This window comes from Ahaetulla prasina, chromosome 13 (assembly GCF_028640845.1).
Source record: "Ahaetulla prasina isolate Xishuangbanna chromosome 13, ASM2864084v1, whole genome shotgun sequence".
In the NCBI taxonomy this organism is placed as follows: domain Eukaryota; kingdom Metazoa; phylum Chordata; class Lepidosauria; order Squamata; family Colubridae; genus Ahaetulla; species Ahaetulla prasina.
Genome location: NC_080551.1, coordinates 16,960,809 through 16,978,684, shown reverse-complemented (window position 1 = coordinate 16,978,684; position 17,876 = coordinate 16,960,809). Strand labels below are relative to the sequence as shown.

At 41.5% G+C, this 17,876-nt stretch overlaps 1 protein-coding gene across 5 annotated transcripts in view; it reads left to right on the top strand.

The window, feature by feature from the left end:
* Positions 1-17,244, top strand: part of TRPM7 (transient receptor potential cation channel subfamily M member 7) — a 69,033-nt gene extending 51,789 nt beyond the window's left edge. For 3 of the 5 annotated variants that reach the window (XM_058156510.1, XM_058156508.1, XM_058156511.1), the window contains 16 exons: positions 387-519; positions 1,364-2,466; positions 4,462-4,538; positions 5,011-5,070; positions 6,274-6,361; positions 6,639-6,709; positions 7,862-7,899; positions 8,853-8,878; positions 9,270-9,320; positions 9,413-9,478; positions 10,348-10,631; positions 12,321-12,403; positions 13,069-13,274; positions 14,450-14,501; positions 14,592-14,698; positions 15,240-17,244. In XM_058156510.1, coding sequence (XP_058012493.1) covers positions 387-519; positions 1,364-2,466; positions 4,462-4,538; positions 5,011-5,070; positions 6,274-6,361; positions 6,639-6,709; positions 7,862-7,899; positions 8,853-8,878; positions 9,270-9,320; positions 9,413-9,478; positions 10,348-10,631; positions 12,321-12,403; positions 13,069-13,274; positions 14,450-14,501; positions 14,592-14,698; positions 15,240-15,370 — 2,576 coding nt within the window. In that variant the 3' untranslated portion in view covers positions 15,371-17,244. Of the gene's footprint in view, positions 1-386; positions 520-1,363; positions 2,467-4,461; positions 4,539-5,010; positions 5,071-6,273; positions 6,362-6,638; positions 6,710-7,861; positions 7,900-8,852; positions 8,879-9,269; positions 9,321-9,412; positions 9,479-10,347; positions 10,632-12,320; positions 12,404-13,068; positions 13,275-14,449; positions 14,502-14,591; positions 14,699-15,239 lie in introns of those variants that run through there. The other 2 variants (XM_058156509.1, XR_009152032.1) reach the window with 2 other exon arrangements.
* The last annotated feature ends 632 nt before the right edge of the window (positions 17,245-17,876 follow it).

Below are 17,876 nucleotides of genomic sequence, written 5' to 3'. Positions count from 1 at the left end.
CCCAGAAATTCCAGAAGGTCGGAAACGGGCCCATTTCCGGCCTCCGGAGGGCCTCCGGAGATTGGGGGAGGCATTTTTCACCCTCCAGAGGCTCAAGGAAAGTCTCCAGAGCCTGGAGAAGACGAAAACGCCCACCCCACCCTCGCCATGGTGCAGGAGGCCAACTAGGCCACGCCCACCCAGCAACTGGGCAGAGAACCCATTGCTGAAATTTTTGAAGCCCACCCCTGCCTGTACACATCTGTAGAGTATAGATTTTAAGGGTCTACACTAGAGGAATGTTATCGTTTCTGTTGCGCTGATCTCTGCATTTTTCTTTGTCTTTTTTTTAGCATGACAGACTGTTCGTAGAACTTCTAAAATCGACTGTCTTTTCTGTTCTGTAGAACTGTTTCTAACAGAAGAAGATCAGAAGAAGCTTCATGATTTTGAAGAGTTGTGTGTTGAGATGTATTTCAGTGAAAAAGATGACAAATTCCATTGTCGGAGCGAAGAAAGAATTAGAGTCACCTCTGAACGGTAGGCAAATAATTCAACCACAAAATTCTTTTTTTAAAAAAAAAATAGAAGCATAAGCATTGCTCATGCTAAGAGGAACTTTCTCCATTTTTTAAAAAATAATAATTCTGTGCTTACCTTTGGTTTTGAAAAACACCACAGCATGGAAATCTGAAATTCTGGGCCATTTGTACACAATACAATAGGATAATCATCTTCGGATGGTATTAATTGAGAAAGAGATAAATCCAGAGTAATGGTTCAAGTAGAAAATTTTCCATGACATCTCTCTGGAAAATAGCTTTACTCTCACTGATCTTTTCTTTTATGGCAGAATTAAAGTCCTTTAGTTTAGATGCAGGGATGAAATACTCTGAAGTCTGCTACTGGTTTGTTTCCCTACTGGTTCGCTTTGCACGCACATGCGCAGTGCGCACCAAATGCAAGCTTTTCATGTGCATGCGCAGTGCACATCAAACACACACTTTGCATGTGTATGTGCAGCGCGTGCCAAATGTGCTCTTTGCATGTGCATGCGCAGTGCGTGCCAAACACGTGCTTTGCATGCACAATATGTGCCAAACACGAGGTTTGCATGTCATGCGCAGTGCGCCAAATGCGTGCTTCACGCACATGCGCACCACAGGATTTCCTGCTTTCTAGCAAATATAAATTGCACGGCACAGCTGATACTGGTTCGCCTGAACCAGTAGCATTTTTTTTTACTACCGGTTCACCCGAACCGGTAGCTTTTATTACTACCAGTTTGGGCAAATGGATCCGAACTGGTAGCATTTCACCCCTGATGTCTAGCATCTTATCAAAACATGCCTTAGATCTTCTCTCTCTGATTATTTCTCTCCAGCGTTGAGCAGATGTGCATCCAAATCAAGGAGGTTGGCGACAGAGTCAACTACATCAAACGTTCCTTGCAGTCTCTGGACACGCAAATCGGCCACTTGCAAGACCTCTCGGCTCTCACCGTGGATACGTTGAAAACTCTCACCGCCCAGAAAGCCTCGGAAGCAAGCAAGGTCCACAATGAAATCACCCGGGAACTGAGCATTTCGAAACATTTGGCCCAGAACCTCATCGACGACGTTCCCTTAAGATCTTCCATGTGGAGGAAGCACAGTATCGGCAACGCGTTCGGTTCTTCTTTCCCCCAAGGAGGCCTTGAAACGAACAACGCCGTGCTGTGCAACATATCTATGCAAGAAGAAAAAGATCCAGGACATAAAATGTCCGGTTTCACCAAGGGGGACGAATTCAATTTTCCCGAGGCAGGTTCCTCAGGTGGTGCCTTACTTCCAAAAGCTCTTTCTCCCACAGAACTTCGTCAGAGAGTACAGGGTATACAAGCATCCAAATACAGTAATAAAGTTAAAAAGGGGGGCAGCTCTTTAAACAGCCTCCCGTACCTAACGTCTTTGTCCGCAAAGTTTTTTGTCAGCACTCCTTCTCAACCCCTTTGTAAAAACCAGTCGGGAAGCACCTCGAAAGAGGAGGACGTTCCGGTCCCAAAGGCCGCTGAAGGAGAAAATGCCGTTGAATTTGGTGCGTTTGTGGGTAAGTATCACCAGGTGAAAAGAGGGCATCCAGCTACTGCTGGGGGTTGCTGCAAAGTGCCCTCTTCGGGCTTCATTTGGCTCGCTTCCATCTCCCCGAATGGTGGAGGTTATGCCAAGTCTGGATTTATTGAGGATGAAAAAGATGGTGCTGTGAAAAACCTTTCAGACCAAGGGAATGGCCAGACCTCTTCTAGTTTTGCGAAGACCATTGCCCGAAGCGAACTACAGTTGACGATTACGAAGGAAATCAGAAGCGTCCCTTGTAGCGGATTGAAAAAGAGACAGGAAGTTGGAAGGCCGAACAGAAGCTTTCCAGAAATGTCAACCAAGGTCTCCAGTTTAAGTTCCGGTGTCACGGTACAACATCAGAAACTGTGGATCAAATCTAAACTGCAAGGTTTGATTTATCAAGAATTGTGTGGTGCCTTTACGGATTGTGTGGTACTTTGGGTGCACTCTGTTTTTTAATACCTTGATTTCTTCAAGTTCTCCAAACGGTTCCCTTCTTTGTGAACGTGTAAACTCCTTTTAAAAAAAACATACAAATCTTGAGATGTGGGCAATATTTTTCAGACATAATGGTGGTTGTGTCTGTCAACTGCAAATCAGAGCTTATAATTAAGAAGAGTGCTGCTCTGTCAAATGTTATGTTTCTATCTTGATATAAAATATCAAGATACCTATACCAAAATATTGTCTGTTCCATGAAAAGATGTAAAATTCCTTGTGCAAATTTCCGCTTGTGTAACGGGCTCTGTTAACTTCCGTCACCGTGTCTATGACCTACCACTGTTTTGTTCACCTTTGAGGAATTGGCTACTACAACAAATTCCCTGTGCAAATCAAGATTTAGTATTCTATCTTTTCTTCTTAAAAAAACACCTTTAAATTTGTTTTAATTGAAAAAAAAATCAAAACAAAAACAAAACAGTGGCAGGATGGTGTTTGTTTAGATATTAGGAAAGAGGTGTACTAACAAAATGTGTGGAGTTTAGATAATATAGAATTTGGTTTCCTTGTAAGTCGTTTTGGTAGCTGGTTGTAGCCGAAATGGTTTATTTTATGTTGTAAAAAGGACTGATGATATAACCTAGTCACATTTAATTTAAATGTCGTTAACCAAGGGCCCTTCTGCAAACTTGTTGATAGAGGTGCTGAATATCAATTTCCATAAACTGCCATTGTAAGAGTATCAGTTGGGGAAGGTTAACTTAAATCAGGGGTATCCATGGCCCTCATGGACAGCTAGTAATGCCCCCCCCATAAAATTATAAACTTTTTAACATTATTATGTGATTTTATATGATAAAACTACGTTATATTTGAGGCCCTAAACAATTCCTTTTCACTCAGTGCTGCCCAAGCAAGCCAAAACGTTGGACAGCCATGACTTAAATGTTGTGCAGATACATTTAAATTGTACACATAGTAAAAGCTCCTCATGGGAGCTCCCATTTGTCCATGACTTCCATCTTTGCTGTCTGTACGTCTTACCCTGAATTGCACAATCTGTACATTTCAAATATGGCTTGCGTATTTGTGGATGAGGAAACCCAGTGTATAATGTGGACAGAGCAAGCCATCATTGTTCCTTACGTAAGACTTAGGATAGGAGTTAGTATTTCTAAAGTCTGCCTGTGTCTGTAGCATGAGAGAAAGAAGAGCGCACTTGCACGTCAAAATAATTTTTTATTGGGGCAGGTTTATATTTCGAAAATTTTGATTATATCCAACTCTGTGTTTTCTGCTGAACAGCCCTTAGTAAAAAAATGTTAGCATCCATGTTATATACTCCTAGAAAACAAGATGAGAAGTTATTTTTGAATACAGCAAAGTGGAATGTTATTTTTTTTTCCTGGTCGAATGTCTTTTCTAGGTCATCATTATGATGACAGTAACCTTGTGGTGGTGATGGTGATGATAATTTTATCCTACTTTTTTATGTATAAATCAAGGTGCAAATATACCTAATTCTCCTGCCTCCCTATTTGCCCCGGCAACACAAACCCTCTCAGATGGATCGGGCTGACAGACAGAGAGAGAGAGGGGTCCAAAATCACCTAGCTGGCTTTCACCCCTAAAAAAGGCCTAGAAAGTCTCCTGCATGAGTAGAGGGTTGGACTAGATGACCTCCAAGGTCCCTTCCAATTCTGTTACTGTTATTTAGTCTCCTGGTTTCTAGGCCACTAACCTCACCACGACATCAAAGGGACCACATAAAAGATAACTGTTTCATGGAGAAGATCAGTGGAACTGAATTTTTTTATAAATTGGGAGGAAAAAAAGGTTCGCGTATTTTCAGATTCCAACAGCATGTGAATAATGACAGTTGTACCTAATTCTGTAATCATTCTTTTTTTTTTTTGTTTGCATGGTAATGCTGCTGCCATAGGTCACAGAGACAGCATGGAATTGCAGCGGTTTAAGGAGACACCGACAATGAGTAAAGAAAAAAGTGACAGCATTGAGGTAGGTTGGAGGAGATATGGGAACAATTTAGCGGTAAACTTTTGATGTAGAATTTATATGCAAGGAGAAGGACATAATCCTGGAGAGATCGAATGTGCCAGTGCCACTTTTGAAGCACCAAACTGAATTGTAGTTCCAGAAAACAGAATCCCGTGGGTGTATTGTGTGTTTGTTTTTAAGTCCCTCTTGATCCTAGTAAGTACCTGGACAAATCATTGTAGTTTTTCCTGGCAAGATTTTCAGTTTGCCGTTGCCTGCTTCCTGGGTCTGTGAAAAAGTGGCTGCCCAGCAAGCTTTGTGCAGAAAGTCCCAGTCTCCTAGTTTCAAGTCTGGTGCTTGGAACTACTGGACCAAACTGGCTCTGGTTTTTTTTTTTTTTTATCCTTGGATTTTTAAATGCACAGGCAACTAAAACAAAGGTTAAAGCCACATCAGAGCTAACTTTAAATGCCTTCTTCTTTCTCTTTGATAGGAGCAACAGGAAGACTTCAAAAAAGCAATTCTGGAAGGCATGGAGAAAACGAAAGAGAAGGTAAAAAATTCCAGCTGTTCATTTCTGCATCAGGTCTGGGTGGCATTTGTTCTGACGCAGCCTTAGCAGAGGCAAGAAACAGATTCCTTGTCACGAAAAAACCCTCTTTCTTTACCTCTTGTGAATTAATGGCATTAACCCACCGAAAAGTCCAGGCAAGAGTCCTTCAAGGAGTTAACCGCAGTAACAGACCGTATCAATTCCTTGTGATAATTGCAAGGCTGTGCACTCCCAGCCGAAAGCCTGCAAATTAAGTTCTGGCAAGCAGTCTTTGTGGCACGAAATGCAGTGAGCAAAATCTTCAGAAATACGAACGGTTGTCTCATACGACAACCACTCCCCTTTTCTTCTAGTTATTCCCCAGCTAGGAAAGGGCCATTCAGTGTCCACATGTGCTTTGCTTCCCAAGTCGACTCCTTGTCCTCCGTTGCTCACCTCTTCTAACTGCTCTGCACATACGTGCATACAGGCCCCAGCTGTTTTTCCTCCTCACTTATATCAGCCTCCAAAGGCAGCTGCCTCTCTGGTGGCTGGGAAATGTCAGACAGCCCTGGCTCTATCTCTGCATCCGACACAGCATCCATCAGAGCCTTCCCCAGACTCCAGCACTGGCCCAAGTTCCTCTCCAACCTCCTCCTCATCCGAGTCTGGTGGGCCACAACAGCATTGCTCATATTTCATTTCTAGGAATATGAGTGGAGAATGATAGGAATTGTTGCAGGTTGGGAGAAGCTGATATGTCAGGGAATGTAGATTAAATAGCTGTAAGCTGATGGAAGGTTGTAAGCGGAGGCAACTGAAAGCTGATGCAATGGGAATGAGGCAGCAGGGTTACTGCCATTTTAAGAAGCTGGGTAAGAAGCTGTCTATATAAAGGAAGCCATTAGAGGGTGTTTCTTCTCCTCATGTTCTCTCTTGTCATGTATCATTGCTCTCCTTTTATCAGTAGTTGTATGATAAGGTATTTAACCACATATAAGTCTGTATATATTTAGCTATATATAAATCACTATTATTTATCTAAAGGCTCTGTGTGCTAGGTGCTGTGTTTTGCTCCTGGGTTTATCTCAAAATACTAGTTACGCTGCCTTAAACTGTGGTATGACATAATTGCTATTAAAGAATAGTACCTACCAAGAGGTGCACCACTGATTTTAGTAGAATAATGATGATCGCTAGTATTGTTTTCTTTTTACTGTACAGGTCAGCAGTAATACAGAAGGTACTCTAAGGCATGTTAGTTCATGTGAAGGCTTCAGTGAGCATTGTAGAGCTGCACGATCAGAGCAAAGTAAGTATTAACACAAATATTTTCATTTTTATTTGGTGTATTTTATAAAGTGCTTCAGTTGTCAACTAATACAATTCTTAAACACCTGAAGAATTTTTTTTCTCACCCCAGTATAAGCTAACAAACTATAGACAATGTCATCAAGGGTTATATACTGAGTTGTGTACCTGGATTAATTGATTATTTATTTAAATGTTATTAGCCAATGGTAGATGATAAATCCATTAAAATCATTCAGTTGACTGCAGATCCTAATTGTAAGGTCCATTTATTTTAGCTCACAATAAGAGCAGAAGAGCATCTACTGAGGAGAGTCACCAGGTGGACTCCAAGGCAGCCTTACTCACAGTGAGTAAAAACATAATGCAAATTGTTATGCATTCTTTCATAAAACTTAAACAGCAGAACCTAAGAATCCAAAAGTGAAACTTTTTAGTAATCATCAGAAAGTAATATATGACAAATATCAGTATTCCCACCCAAATACAGACTGTCATCCACGGTATTAACACGCTGTTCAAAATGATGGATATGTCATCTCTCAAAATGCTTTTAAAATGTGCTGGGAATTTTTGTACCTCTCTGGCTGTCGGGGAAAGAACAAACTGGGGGAAAAAAATCATTGAGTGGGAATATTCACAGGTCACATTGGTATGGTGATTGCTCACACTTTCACTTAAGCATTGGAATATCCATGGAAAGTTGATAGCAGCATCACAGAGAGAATCCATCAGAACTGTCGTATTAAACTCAAGCTTTATGGGTAGCAATCAATCACAGGACAGCTCAGGAAGTCCAGCATTTGTTAGAGTATGGCAGGGGTGTCAAACTCAAGGCCTGGGGGCTGCATCCGGCCCACGGGTGCTTAGATCTGGCCCACGGGGCCACCCTGGAAACAGCGAAGAACTGGCCTGTGGTGCCTGTGCCAGCGAAAACGGAGCTTGGGAGAGTCGCACGTGGCCCTCCCGAGCTCTGTTTTCACTGTCAGAGGGTTGCAGGAGCCCGTCACAGCTGAAAACGGAGTTCAGGAGCCCGTTTTCTCTGGCAGAGCGTTCGTTCCACTACAGGCGCCCCTGACACGAGTGATGTCGAGCTGGCCACGCCCACCCTGGCCACACCGATTCCCCCTTCCCCCCTCCCGAGGTCAAACACAACCCTGATGCAGCCCTCAATGAAATCAAGTTTGACACCCCTGTAGTATGGAGATAACCTTGGGGGAAAAAAGCAGTTACTCAACCGTTTTTGCATTCTTTTATTCTTGAGTATAGTCTTTGTGTTCCTTATGAAAGAACTTGGGGAAAAAATAGACAATTGGGTGGAGCTGAAATCATCACAACTGATCTGCTCATTCAGCCACTTTGAGCAATTTAAATGATTTTTCTTGGCTCAGCAAAACAGCATTAGAGAAACCTAACATGACAGATAATTGGATCATGGTTTGACATTAAACCCAGCAATTAACCTCTATTTCATGGACTCGTTCCTGGTTTTCCTTTCCAGGATTGGTTGCAAGGTCGAACTTCCTACAGGAATGAAATGTAAGTAAACTATTAAAACATCTTTTTACTGAGCATTAAAACATTATCTTTTATGCCTTTGGTTATCTCCAGAGATCAGTAACTCTGCCACTGCTTGAGGCTATCTTGATTTGATGTATAAGAATTCCTACAGAAAAAAAGTGCAAACGAAGAAGCATGAGAAAATATAATATTTCATTTGCCAGGTTATGTTCGTAGGAGGCATGAAAGTAGCTATAACCATAAATTACATTTTATTTGAAGCCCTATATTCTTAATTGGTTGGTTGGGTTTATGGAATAGAATAGAATTTTCTTTTATTGGCCAAGTGTGATTGGACACACAAGGAATTTGTCTTGATGCATATGCTGTCAGTGTACATAAAAGAAAAGATACGTTCATCAAGAATCCTAAGATACAACACTTAATGATAGTCATAAGCAATCAGGAAACAATATCAATATAAACTGTAAGGATACAAGCAACAAGGTTACAGTCATACAGTCATAAGTGGAAGGAGTTGGATGATGGGAACGATGGAAGATTAATAGTAATGCAGATTTAGTAAATAGTTTGACAATGTTGAGGGAATTATTTGTTTAGCAGAGTGATGGCGTTAGGGAAAAAACTGTTCTTGTGTCTAGTTGTTCTGGTGTGCAGTGCTCTATAGCGTCGTTTTGAGGGTAGGAGTTGAAACAGTTTATTTCCAGGATGTGAGGGGTCTGTAGATATTTTCACAGCCCTCTTTTTGACTCGTGCAGTATACAGGTCCTCAATGGAAGGCAAGTTGGTAGCCATTGTTGGTAGTAATTAAAACCTACATTATTACATAGTAATACTTCTATACAGACATTCCCTGTTCTGGGATATTCTTCCTGAGGAATTTTCTCTTCCTTTACAATAAATATGAGAACACTAAAATCCATGAAATGTAAATGTCACTAAAGTTTTAATGGTGTCTCTATTACTTGTAGGTCTTCTGAGGAAGATGCACTGAATGGTAAGTTATACTTCAGTCTTTATAATAACCTTTCTTAAATTCAATATAATCATTCAGATTTAACTGCGGACAAAAGTATCTCAGTAGAAATGTTGGTGGACATTTTAATACCTTAGCTCTTCAAAAAGAAATTTTCTTTTTGTTCTCATCCAGCCAAGATGAAGTTATCTTTTGTTACGTTGCGGTGTTAATTCTCCTCAGTGTTTTGAACATCGCGGGTTTAATTGAGTGTTACATTTATAACTTGTTAAGAGTTTGATGAAACTTTACCTGAAAAGCTTCGTTTTTTGCATTGCTGTCTTTCTAAAAATGTAACACATTTTATTAATTTAATCATGAAGCAAGTATGCAAAAAACAATAGGACCTTATTTACTTATTTATTTATTTTAGGTATAGCTTCCCCCTTCAAGCCCATTATGGATACCACCTACTACTATTCAGGTCAGTCTCCTAACCTCCTGAAATGAAATTTTAAAAAAATTAAAGCACTATAATCCTTAATCTACAATAGATTGCCTTGTCTTTCTCTATAGCTGTGGAGAGAAATAATTTGATGAGGTTATCGCAAAGCATACCGTTCACCCCGGTGCCTCCAAGAGGTACGAATTTTCATTTATTCATTTCAAGTTTTTCTAGATGACCTTTCATTGGGTCAAAACAGACCTGGTAGGCATTACAACAATTTATATAATATACCATTTAACACGCAAGAAAACAAATAAGACCCTAATATCAGGCAACTGTGATACAAAAGAGCAAACAGAATGTCTGCAGTTTGAAGGATTATGCAAACTGAGGTGCTCAAAATACTTGAGTAAGTAAAATTTGTCTTCACTGGGTACCAAAAAAATTCTAACATCGATTATCTTTTTTAGGGAATGTAGCCTAGCACCAGAATTTTTCCTCTTTTATATAATCAATTTCTGATAAAGATAACACTTTGTTTCTTGTATTTTACTATGAAATTTGAACAAGATAAGATGAACGCTGTGTCTTCTTCCTTTCCTTCCTTCCTTTTGCACTCTTTCTGATTCTTAACTGGAGTTTTGAGTGAAAGGCGATGGAAGATCAAAAAGCAAATGTTATAATTAATGTTGAGTTCATTCATTTATATTGGATAGTTACTCATCCAGTGAAGATGAATCAGATTTTGTTTCTTTCAAACAAGACTCATCTTGGATAGGTTAATATTCTGAGCCGTGGTGGAACAGTGGTTAGAGTGCAGTACTGCAGGCTACTTCTGCTGACTGCCGGCTGACTGCAATTTGGCAATTCAAATCTCACCAGGCTCAAGGTTGACTCAGCCTTCCATCCTTCCAAGGTGGGTAAAATAAGGACCCAGACTGTTGGGGGCAATAGGCTGACTCTGTAAAGCATTGTAAAGCGGTATATAAGTCTTAAGTGCTGTTGCTAGTGCTATTCTCTAATCCTTACCTGTATTTTTAACTTTGTTCTGGTGACATCATAGGAGAACCAGTCACTGTGTACCGTCTGGAGGAAAGCTCTCCCAATATTTTGAACAACAGCATGTCTTCCTGGTCTCAGCTGGGTCTCTGTGCCAAAATCGAATTCTTAAGCAAGGAAGAGATGGGAGGAGGTTTGCGACGAGCCCTCAAGGTGGCCTGCACTTGGTCCGAGTACGATATTCTGAAATCAGGTCACCTTTACATCATCAAATCGTTTCTCCCCGAAGTTGTGAACACCTGGTCAAGCATTTACAAAGAAGACACAGTGTTACACCTTTGCTTGAGAGTAAGTTGTACTTTTGCTCAGAAAGGGCAGATGCTTACAGCACCACTGAGGCAAAAGCAAATACTTATGATTTTCTTTTTTGCTGCTTCCTTCGTTCTTCGGCCTTCTGGGGGGGTTTTTTTCCTGCCAAAGGTGCCCAGTTCTCCTCTGTTAAATGTTGTATACGCTTCAGTGGAGTCAGCCTATATCCGTGATAGTGCTTTCGCTGTAGTCCTCGCGTTACAACCATAATGGACCCCAAAAATTCTATTGCTAAACAAGACAGTTGCTAAGTGGCTTTTGCCCCATTTTACGACCTTTCTTATCCTAGAGTTGTTAAGTGAATCACTGCAGTTGTGCCGTGTTGCGCAATCACTAGTTGACCGGATTCTTGTATATAGGCAAGAGCGATACATTAGTTTAACTGGAATTTAATGTGTGGTCCTAAATTCTCAGAAGAATTGAAATTGTTTTCATCTAAAGTCATTTTTAAGAGGAGAAATGTTAAGTGAATCACTGCAGTTGATAAATTAGTAACACGGCTGTTAAGTGAATCTGGGCTTCCCATGGACTTTGCTTGTCAAAAAGCCGCAAAAGGAGAGACTGCAACCATCATAAGTTGCACATGCCAGTTACCAACCATCTCAAATACTGATCAGGTGCCCAGTACCTGACCAGGTGCTTTTTTTTCAATGCTGTTGTAACTTTGAACGGTCGCTCAACAAATGGTTGTAAGTTGAGGACTACCTATAATCTTACAGAATGGTTCTAGAAATATTTTTTTTTTCAAATTACCAAAGCTATTTGTAGTTGCTTTCAAGTTCGCAATGACAAATGTAGCTAAATTGTGTCATCACACACATATGTGTATATTACCATATTTTTTGGAATATAAGACGCACTTTTTCCCCTCCTAAAATTAAATTAAAAGTTTTACTTAATTTTAACTGGGGTTAGTTGTTAATTTTTAGGTAATGGGGTTTTATCATTTTAATTATAATTTTAAATTTTGGCATATTTAAATAAGTTTTTTAATTAGTTTTTTATTGTGTATGATTTCTGTATTTTTATCTGGCTGTAAACCGCCCTGAGTCCTTCGGGAGATAGGGCGGTATAAAAATTTGATTAAATAAATAAATAAATAAATAAATAAATAAAAGAGGCTGAAAATTTGGGTGAATCTTATACTCTGAATGTAGCTTTTTCAAAGCTTTTTTTCAGCCCGAATGAGGTGCTAGCGAGTGAAGCGATCTACCTCCGACTCTCAGCTGTGCTTTAGAAGCTTTTTTTCAGTGAAGCGATCTTCCGTGCTTTGCCTGCTCCCTCCGACTCTCACCCATTTTTTTCAGCCCTAACAAGGTGCTAGCAAGTGAAGCAATCTCCGTGGTTTGCCCATTTTTCTCATTGCTTCTCTCCCCAAAAATCAGTTGTGCTTTAGAAGCTGTTTGTATCCCCAAGCAGGGGATAAAAACCAGCAAACTAATGTGCTGAAGCTAAGGACGCTAGCCACATGAATACCTGGTAGGCAGATTTTTTCCTTCTATTTTCCTCCCCCAAAACTAAGCTGCGTCTTATACTCCGGTGCATCTTATACTCCGAAAAATACGGTATGTACACGTTACATGGACATGCGGCGTAGAAAATGTCTGTTCAGGATTTCAATATAGTTGGGAGTTTTTGTTACAAAAGTGGATTTCTTATCCCGCCTAGGAAATTCAGCAGCAACGGGCTGCACAGAAGCTCACTTTTGCCTTCAATCAGATGAAGCCCAAATCGATTCCATACTCTCCGAGGTAAACCTTACGATGTCTTCTCGGTGTTCAAAGCCCTCCTGTTTTCATTTCTAGACCAAATTACCCAAGTAGTACGTGGGTTTTCCTTAATCTGCATGACAGAGGTGGTGGATTTAATGCTGGCTTTCTAGATGTAGGAAATCTACCACCCATGGTGGAATTCAAATTTTTTTTGCTACCGGTTCTGTGGGCGTGGCTTGGTGGGTGTGGTGTGGCTTGGTGGGCGTGGCGGGGGAAGGCAGAGGAAAGATATTGCAAAATCTCCATTCCCACCCCATTCTGGGACCAGCCAGAGGTGATGTTTGTCAGTTCTCCAAACTACTCAAAATTTCCGCTACTGGTTCTCCAGAACCTGTCAGAACCTTCTGAATAGCACCCCTGAACCACATTCATCTACAATAACTGCTGCTGCTAGCTGTTCCGTGTGTGTGTGTGTGTACGCGAGCGCACACGCACACAAACAGAAGAACAGATTTCTATAAAAATATAACCAGACAACTAATTTAATATTCCTGGATATTGAACAAATAAATAACGTATTATTTGTATTAAGGAGGATTTGGATGTGTGACACCCCCTTTCTTTTAGTGCGTGTAAGGGGGCGGGGGGCGGGGAATGAGCTTCTCGCTCAACTACTTTTCTACTCAACTATGTTTCCTCCTAAGGTTCTTGGAAGTGTTCCTCTTGTATTGCCACTCAGCCGGTCAGTGGTTTGCGGTTGAAGAATGCATGACTGGAGAATTCAGGAAGTACAACAACAACAATGGAGATGAAATCATTCCAACCAACATGTTGGAGGAGGTCATGCTGGCTTTCAGCCATTGGACATATGAATACACACGAGGAGAGCTGTTGGTCCTTGATCTGCAAGGTAAATGAAGATTTGTTCGTTGTAGCTTTAAATAGAATTAGAAATAGGAATAGAATAGAATAGAATAGAATATATTAGACTAGAATAGACTAGAATAGAGTAGAATAGAATAGAATAGAATAGAATAGAATAGAATAGAATAGAATAGAATAGAATAGAATAGAATAGAATAGAATAACAGAGTTGGAAGGGATCTTGGAGGTCTTCTAGCTCAACCCCCTGTTCAAGCAGGAAACCCTACACCGCTTCAGACAAATGGTTATCCAACATCTTAAAAACTTCCAGTTTTGGAGCATTCACAACTTCTGGAGGCAAGTTGTTCCACTGATTAATTGTTCTAACTGTCAGGAAATTTCTCCTTAGTTCTAAGTTGCTTCTCTCCTTGATTAGTTTCCATCCATTGCTTCTTGTCCTACCAACATGCTTTGGAGAACAGCTTGACTCCCTCTTCTTTGGGGCAGCCCCTGAGATATTGGAGGGCTGCTATCATGTCTCCCCTAGTCCTTCTTTTCATTAAACTAGACATACCCAGTTCCAGAAACCGTTCTTCATATGTTTTAGCCTCCAGTCCCCTAATCTCCTTGGTTGCTCTTCTCTGCACTCTTTCTAGAGTCTCCACATCTTTTTTATCTCATGGTGACCAAAACTGAATGCAGTATTCCAAGTGTGGCCTTGCCAAGGTCTTATAAAGTGGTACAGAAAGACTGTGCTGTTCCAACAGTCACCAGCTCAGTTGAATTCCTTCTCATTCCATTAAATGTTCCAGAAGAACTTTTCTCCTTTATTTCTTCCTCTTTATTGTTATATTTTTTTTAAAAAAATCTTCAAATCTTTTAAACCATCATAAATATGAACCAGTGGCCAAGCATCTGAATTTTGATCACATGCCCACTGGGAACGCTGTAACAGTCGTAAGTGTGGAAAATGGCCATAAGTCACTGTTTTCAGTGCTGTTGTCACTTCCAAATGGTTACTAATGAACTATTATAAGCCGAGGACCACCTGTAATGATTAGGCAGAAACCTTTGCTATTCAGCAGTTGAGAGAAAGAGAGGCTGGCGTGGTGTTTCTTGACATTAAATATGGTACCTGGCTTGGTCCTTGCCTCTTTTGTGGACCCCAGATTTTTTCTGGGCAACAAATCCCATTGATAACGTTTGCTCTTTCTTGTGAAGGTGTTGGAGAAAACCTGACCGACCCTTCTGTAATAAAAGCTGAAGAAAAAAGGTAAGCGATCGAAATACTGTTCTTCCTAGGAGGCAGAAGTCCTCGTGTGCCGGTAAAGAATGTTGAAAGGAAACCTGTTTTATTTCCAAGGTCAAGCGATATGGTCTTTGGTCCTGCCAACCTGGGAGAAGATGCCATTAAGAATTTCAGAGCTAAGCATCACTGTAACTCCTGCTGTCGGAAACTTAAGCTTCCAGGTAAACCAGGCACTCTTGTTTAAGGGGCAAGAATTTCTCCCTCATAGATTGCTTTTCATATAGAAAAGAAACGCCACTCCTCTGGGGATGCTTCTAGTCTCTGAGGGAGGGTAGACAGGGGTGAGTTGCTGGGGGTTCGCAGGGGTTCAGGAGAACCTCTAGCTAAGATTCTGTGCAGTTCAGAGAACCCCCAAATCTCACTCCTGGCTGGCCCTGCCCACCTCGTCCCGCCCCTCCCAGGAGTCCCCACGTGGCCGGTTTTGATGGGCACCCACAGAAGCTCAAGGAGGGAGAAAAACAGGCCTACTGGAAGTTCAGGAAGGCCTCCAGAGGGCCTTCGGAGCCTGGGGAGGCCTTTTTCATCCTCTCAGAGGCTTGAGGAAAGCCTCCAGAGCCGGGGGAGAGCAAAAATGTCCCGTCCCCCCCCAAACTGCCGTTGGGTTTCAAAAACAAACAAACCAGAAAGTCCAGTTGCCTCTTGGGAAAAAAATAAACCAGGCACCTTTGCAACTCTCTGTTTTTTATTGTCATCCTTTTGCAGATTTGAAAAGAAATGACTACACCCCGGATAAAATCCTGCTGCCTCAAGAAGATTCTCCAGAACTGACTATTCAGCCCGGGAGCTGCACCAAAGAATCCAACTCAACTGGTTCCAGACACTTGATGCTGTAACATGATACCCTGGCTTTTTACCAAACGTTTGCAACCGTCGGTCAGATCCCGGTGCCCTGCTTCTCTCTGCGCCGGCTCTGGTCCAGGAAACTGACCTGTAGTTTAGGGAGGGTTTCTTGTGAAATGCGGGCAGAATCTGCAGAGGAGGAGCTGGCAAGCTGTCGATTTATTCTTCCAAGTTCCTTTTTCCTCTGAGGTGGAATTGAATTAAGTATTTATGAAGTAGCTTTTTTTTTTTTAAAAAAAGAAGCATTTTAGCGGAAGGAATAAACTGTCCATTTTATTATCTTACGGTCTGCGGAGGGGGTGTCTCTCTCTCTCTCTCTTCCTCTTTCTCTCTCTCTCTCTCTCCCCCCCCCCCGCCCCTTCATGCTGTAGTGCAATATGACCAAATGACAGTTTGGCTTTCAGTGGTCCTAAGGCAGAAGGTGTTCTGGGTAATTGGCAGCTGGTTTCTGTCAATCCGATCAGAGAAATGGGAGAGAGCCACCCCCCACCCCCCTGCTCCATTGCCAAAGGGTTCTTTGACACGCCTCAGGGGGTCCCGTAGATGGTCTCTGGACACCCGGCCATGTATAGTTTTTTTATGCGGCTGAGTGGGAACGAGCTGCTCCTAAGAATAGCGATCTTTGTGCCAGTAAGCTTTGAGCTAGAAGGTACGTGAACCTTCGAGCTACAAGGGGTGTGTGAACCTCTGGTTCCTTCTCTCTTCCCACCCCCCCATCCCGCCCCCCCACCCCCTGACGTTCAGTGGCCTTGTCTCCTGCATCAGGATTCACCCACAGAAGCGTGGAGCCAGTTTGCGTGGGACGGATTACGTGTAATGAATCCCCCCTCCTCCATTTTTAAAAATCAAACCGATATACATTTCAGTTTTATTAAGGCACTGTCTACGAGTAGGAAAAAAGTCTAAGTGAGATTTGGAAGTGTGGGGGGTGAGGGAGGTGAGGGTGGGGGTGAATCACAGTGGTAGAAGAGAAAATAGCATAGGATCTGGTTTGGGACAAGAAGTTGTCTTTGTGAAGTGAACACAGGTGTTCTTGGAAACCTACGGGCTGCTTCATTCACGTTGCCTTCCAAAGATCTTCTCGACCTCTACACGGAACCTGAATGTACACATGGGATTGTAGGACATTTTCCAATGTTACCCCTCCCCACCCGCAGCGTGCTGGGAAAGATCCAAAATCTCAAAACGATGCAGACAAAGAGTCGTCTTGGGGATTTCTTGCTATGTCCATGTCGTCTCAGCTTCCAGTGAGCAACCAAGTTGACTTCGAGGTCTTGCAAGTGAGAACCAGCAGTGCCTGGCAACTTTTTGATATATTGGAAGAGAGAGAGTGTGTGTGTTCTGGTTGCCATACAACCCAGGTGACATCCCCCCCAAAAAAACACTTTCAGTTGTGCTCAATACTCTGTGAGAATGCATCGTTTTATGTTTTATCTATGGGACTTATTTAAAAGAGAGAGAAAATAGGGTTGAATTTACATTATGTATTGTACGGGAGATTGCAATGCAACTTTATGCCGATAAAATGTAATTTACCTGTCCAAATTTGTTGAAAATTCAACAAGAACCTCTTTGTCCAATTAAAGTTTCATGCTGCAAGGTTTTTTTGTTTTGTTTTGTTTGTTAAATAGGTACTAATTGTAATTTTTAATTAAAAGGCATCATAACGCTTAGTAATTCTTTTTTTAAAAAAATTTGTAGTGTATCTTATAGATACAGACCTTAAGGCACGAACACAATAGCTGTTTAAATGGTGGTTTATGTCGCTGGGGGAGGAAATAAAAGTGTATTAAAGCTATTAAACTGTATACATTTTATATATCAATAAATCTTTAAACAATCCCAAATAAATTTATTCTTGTTTAGACTGCTGACCTCTTTCCTTATTTGAACCGCCTGAAAGGGGAATGGAAAAGGCATTTTTATTGCTTTGGGAATTGTTTGGGCTCTGTAATCCATAGTGGCAAATAATAAGGGCATTCATTCAGGTTAAGTGAAAACTGCTCAAAGTTTCAAGATGCAGGGCGTTAAGTCCCAGAAGCCACTGCAGCAACCAAGAAGTTTTTTTCGTTTTGCTTTCTTGATAAATCAACACACCATTTCTACTAACGGAGGAATAAGGAGAGGCTTAAAGCTGTCCATATTGTTTGCTAAAGTTCTGCCTTGCTATAAAGCCCAAAGTTAAGGCAACGACTGCTTAGGAGAACCCTTGTTTAGAAGACGTTGCTGGAAGGAGAAAATCGTATCGATGAAGCTTTTTGGGGTCCGTGGAGCCAATGTCTTTGCGGTTCGGGTATGCCATGTGTGAGAGAAATTCAACTCTTGGAAAGCAATTGACTAGAATTGTGAATTAGGATTCCGGAATCACTGGGTGTTGTATTTTGTTAGAAATATCCCAATGGGCATCGCCTAGCAACAAGGCAGAGTATATTTATGATGCCAGAAGAATCCATATTGAAACACCAGGAAGAAGTGCAAATCGCCAAAGGGACAAACCCT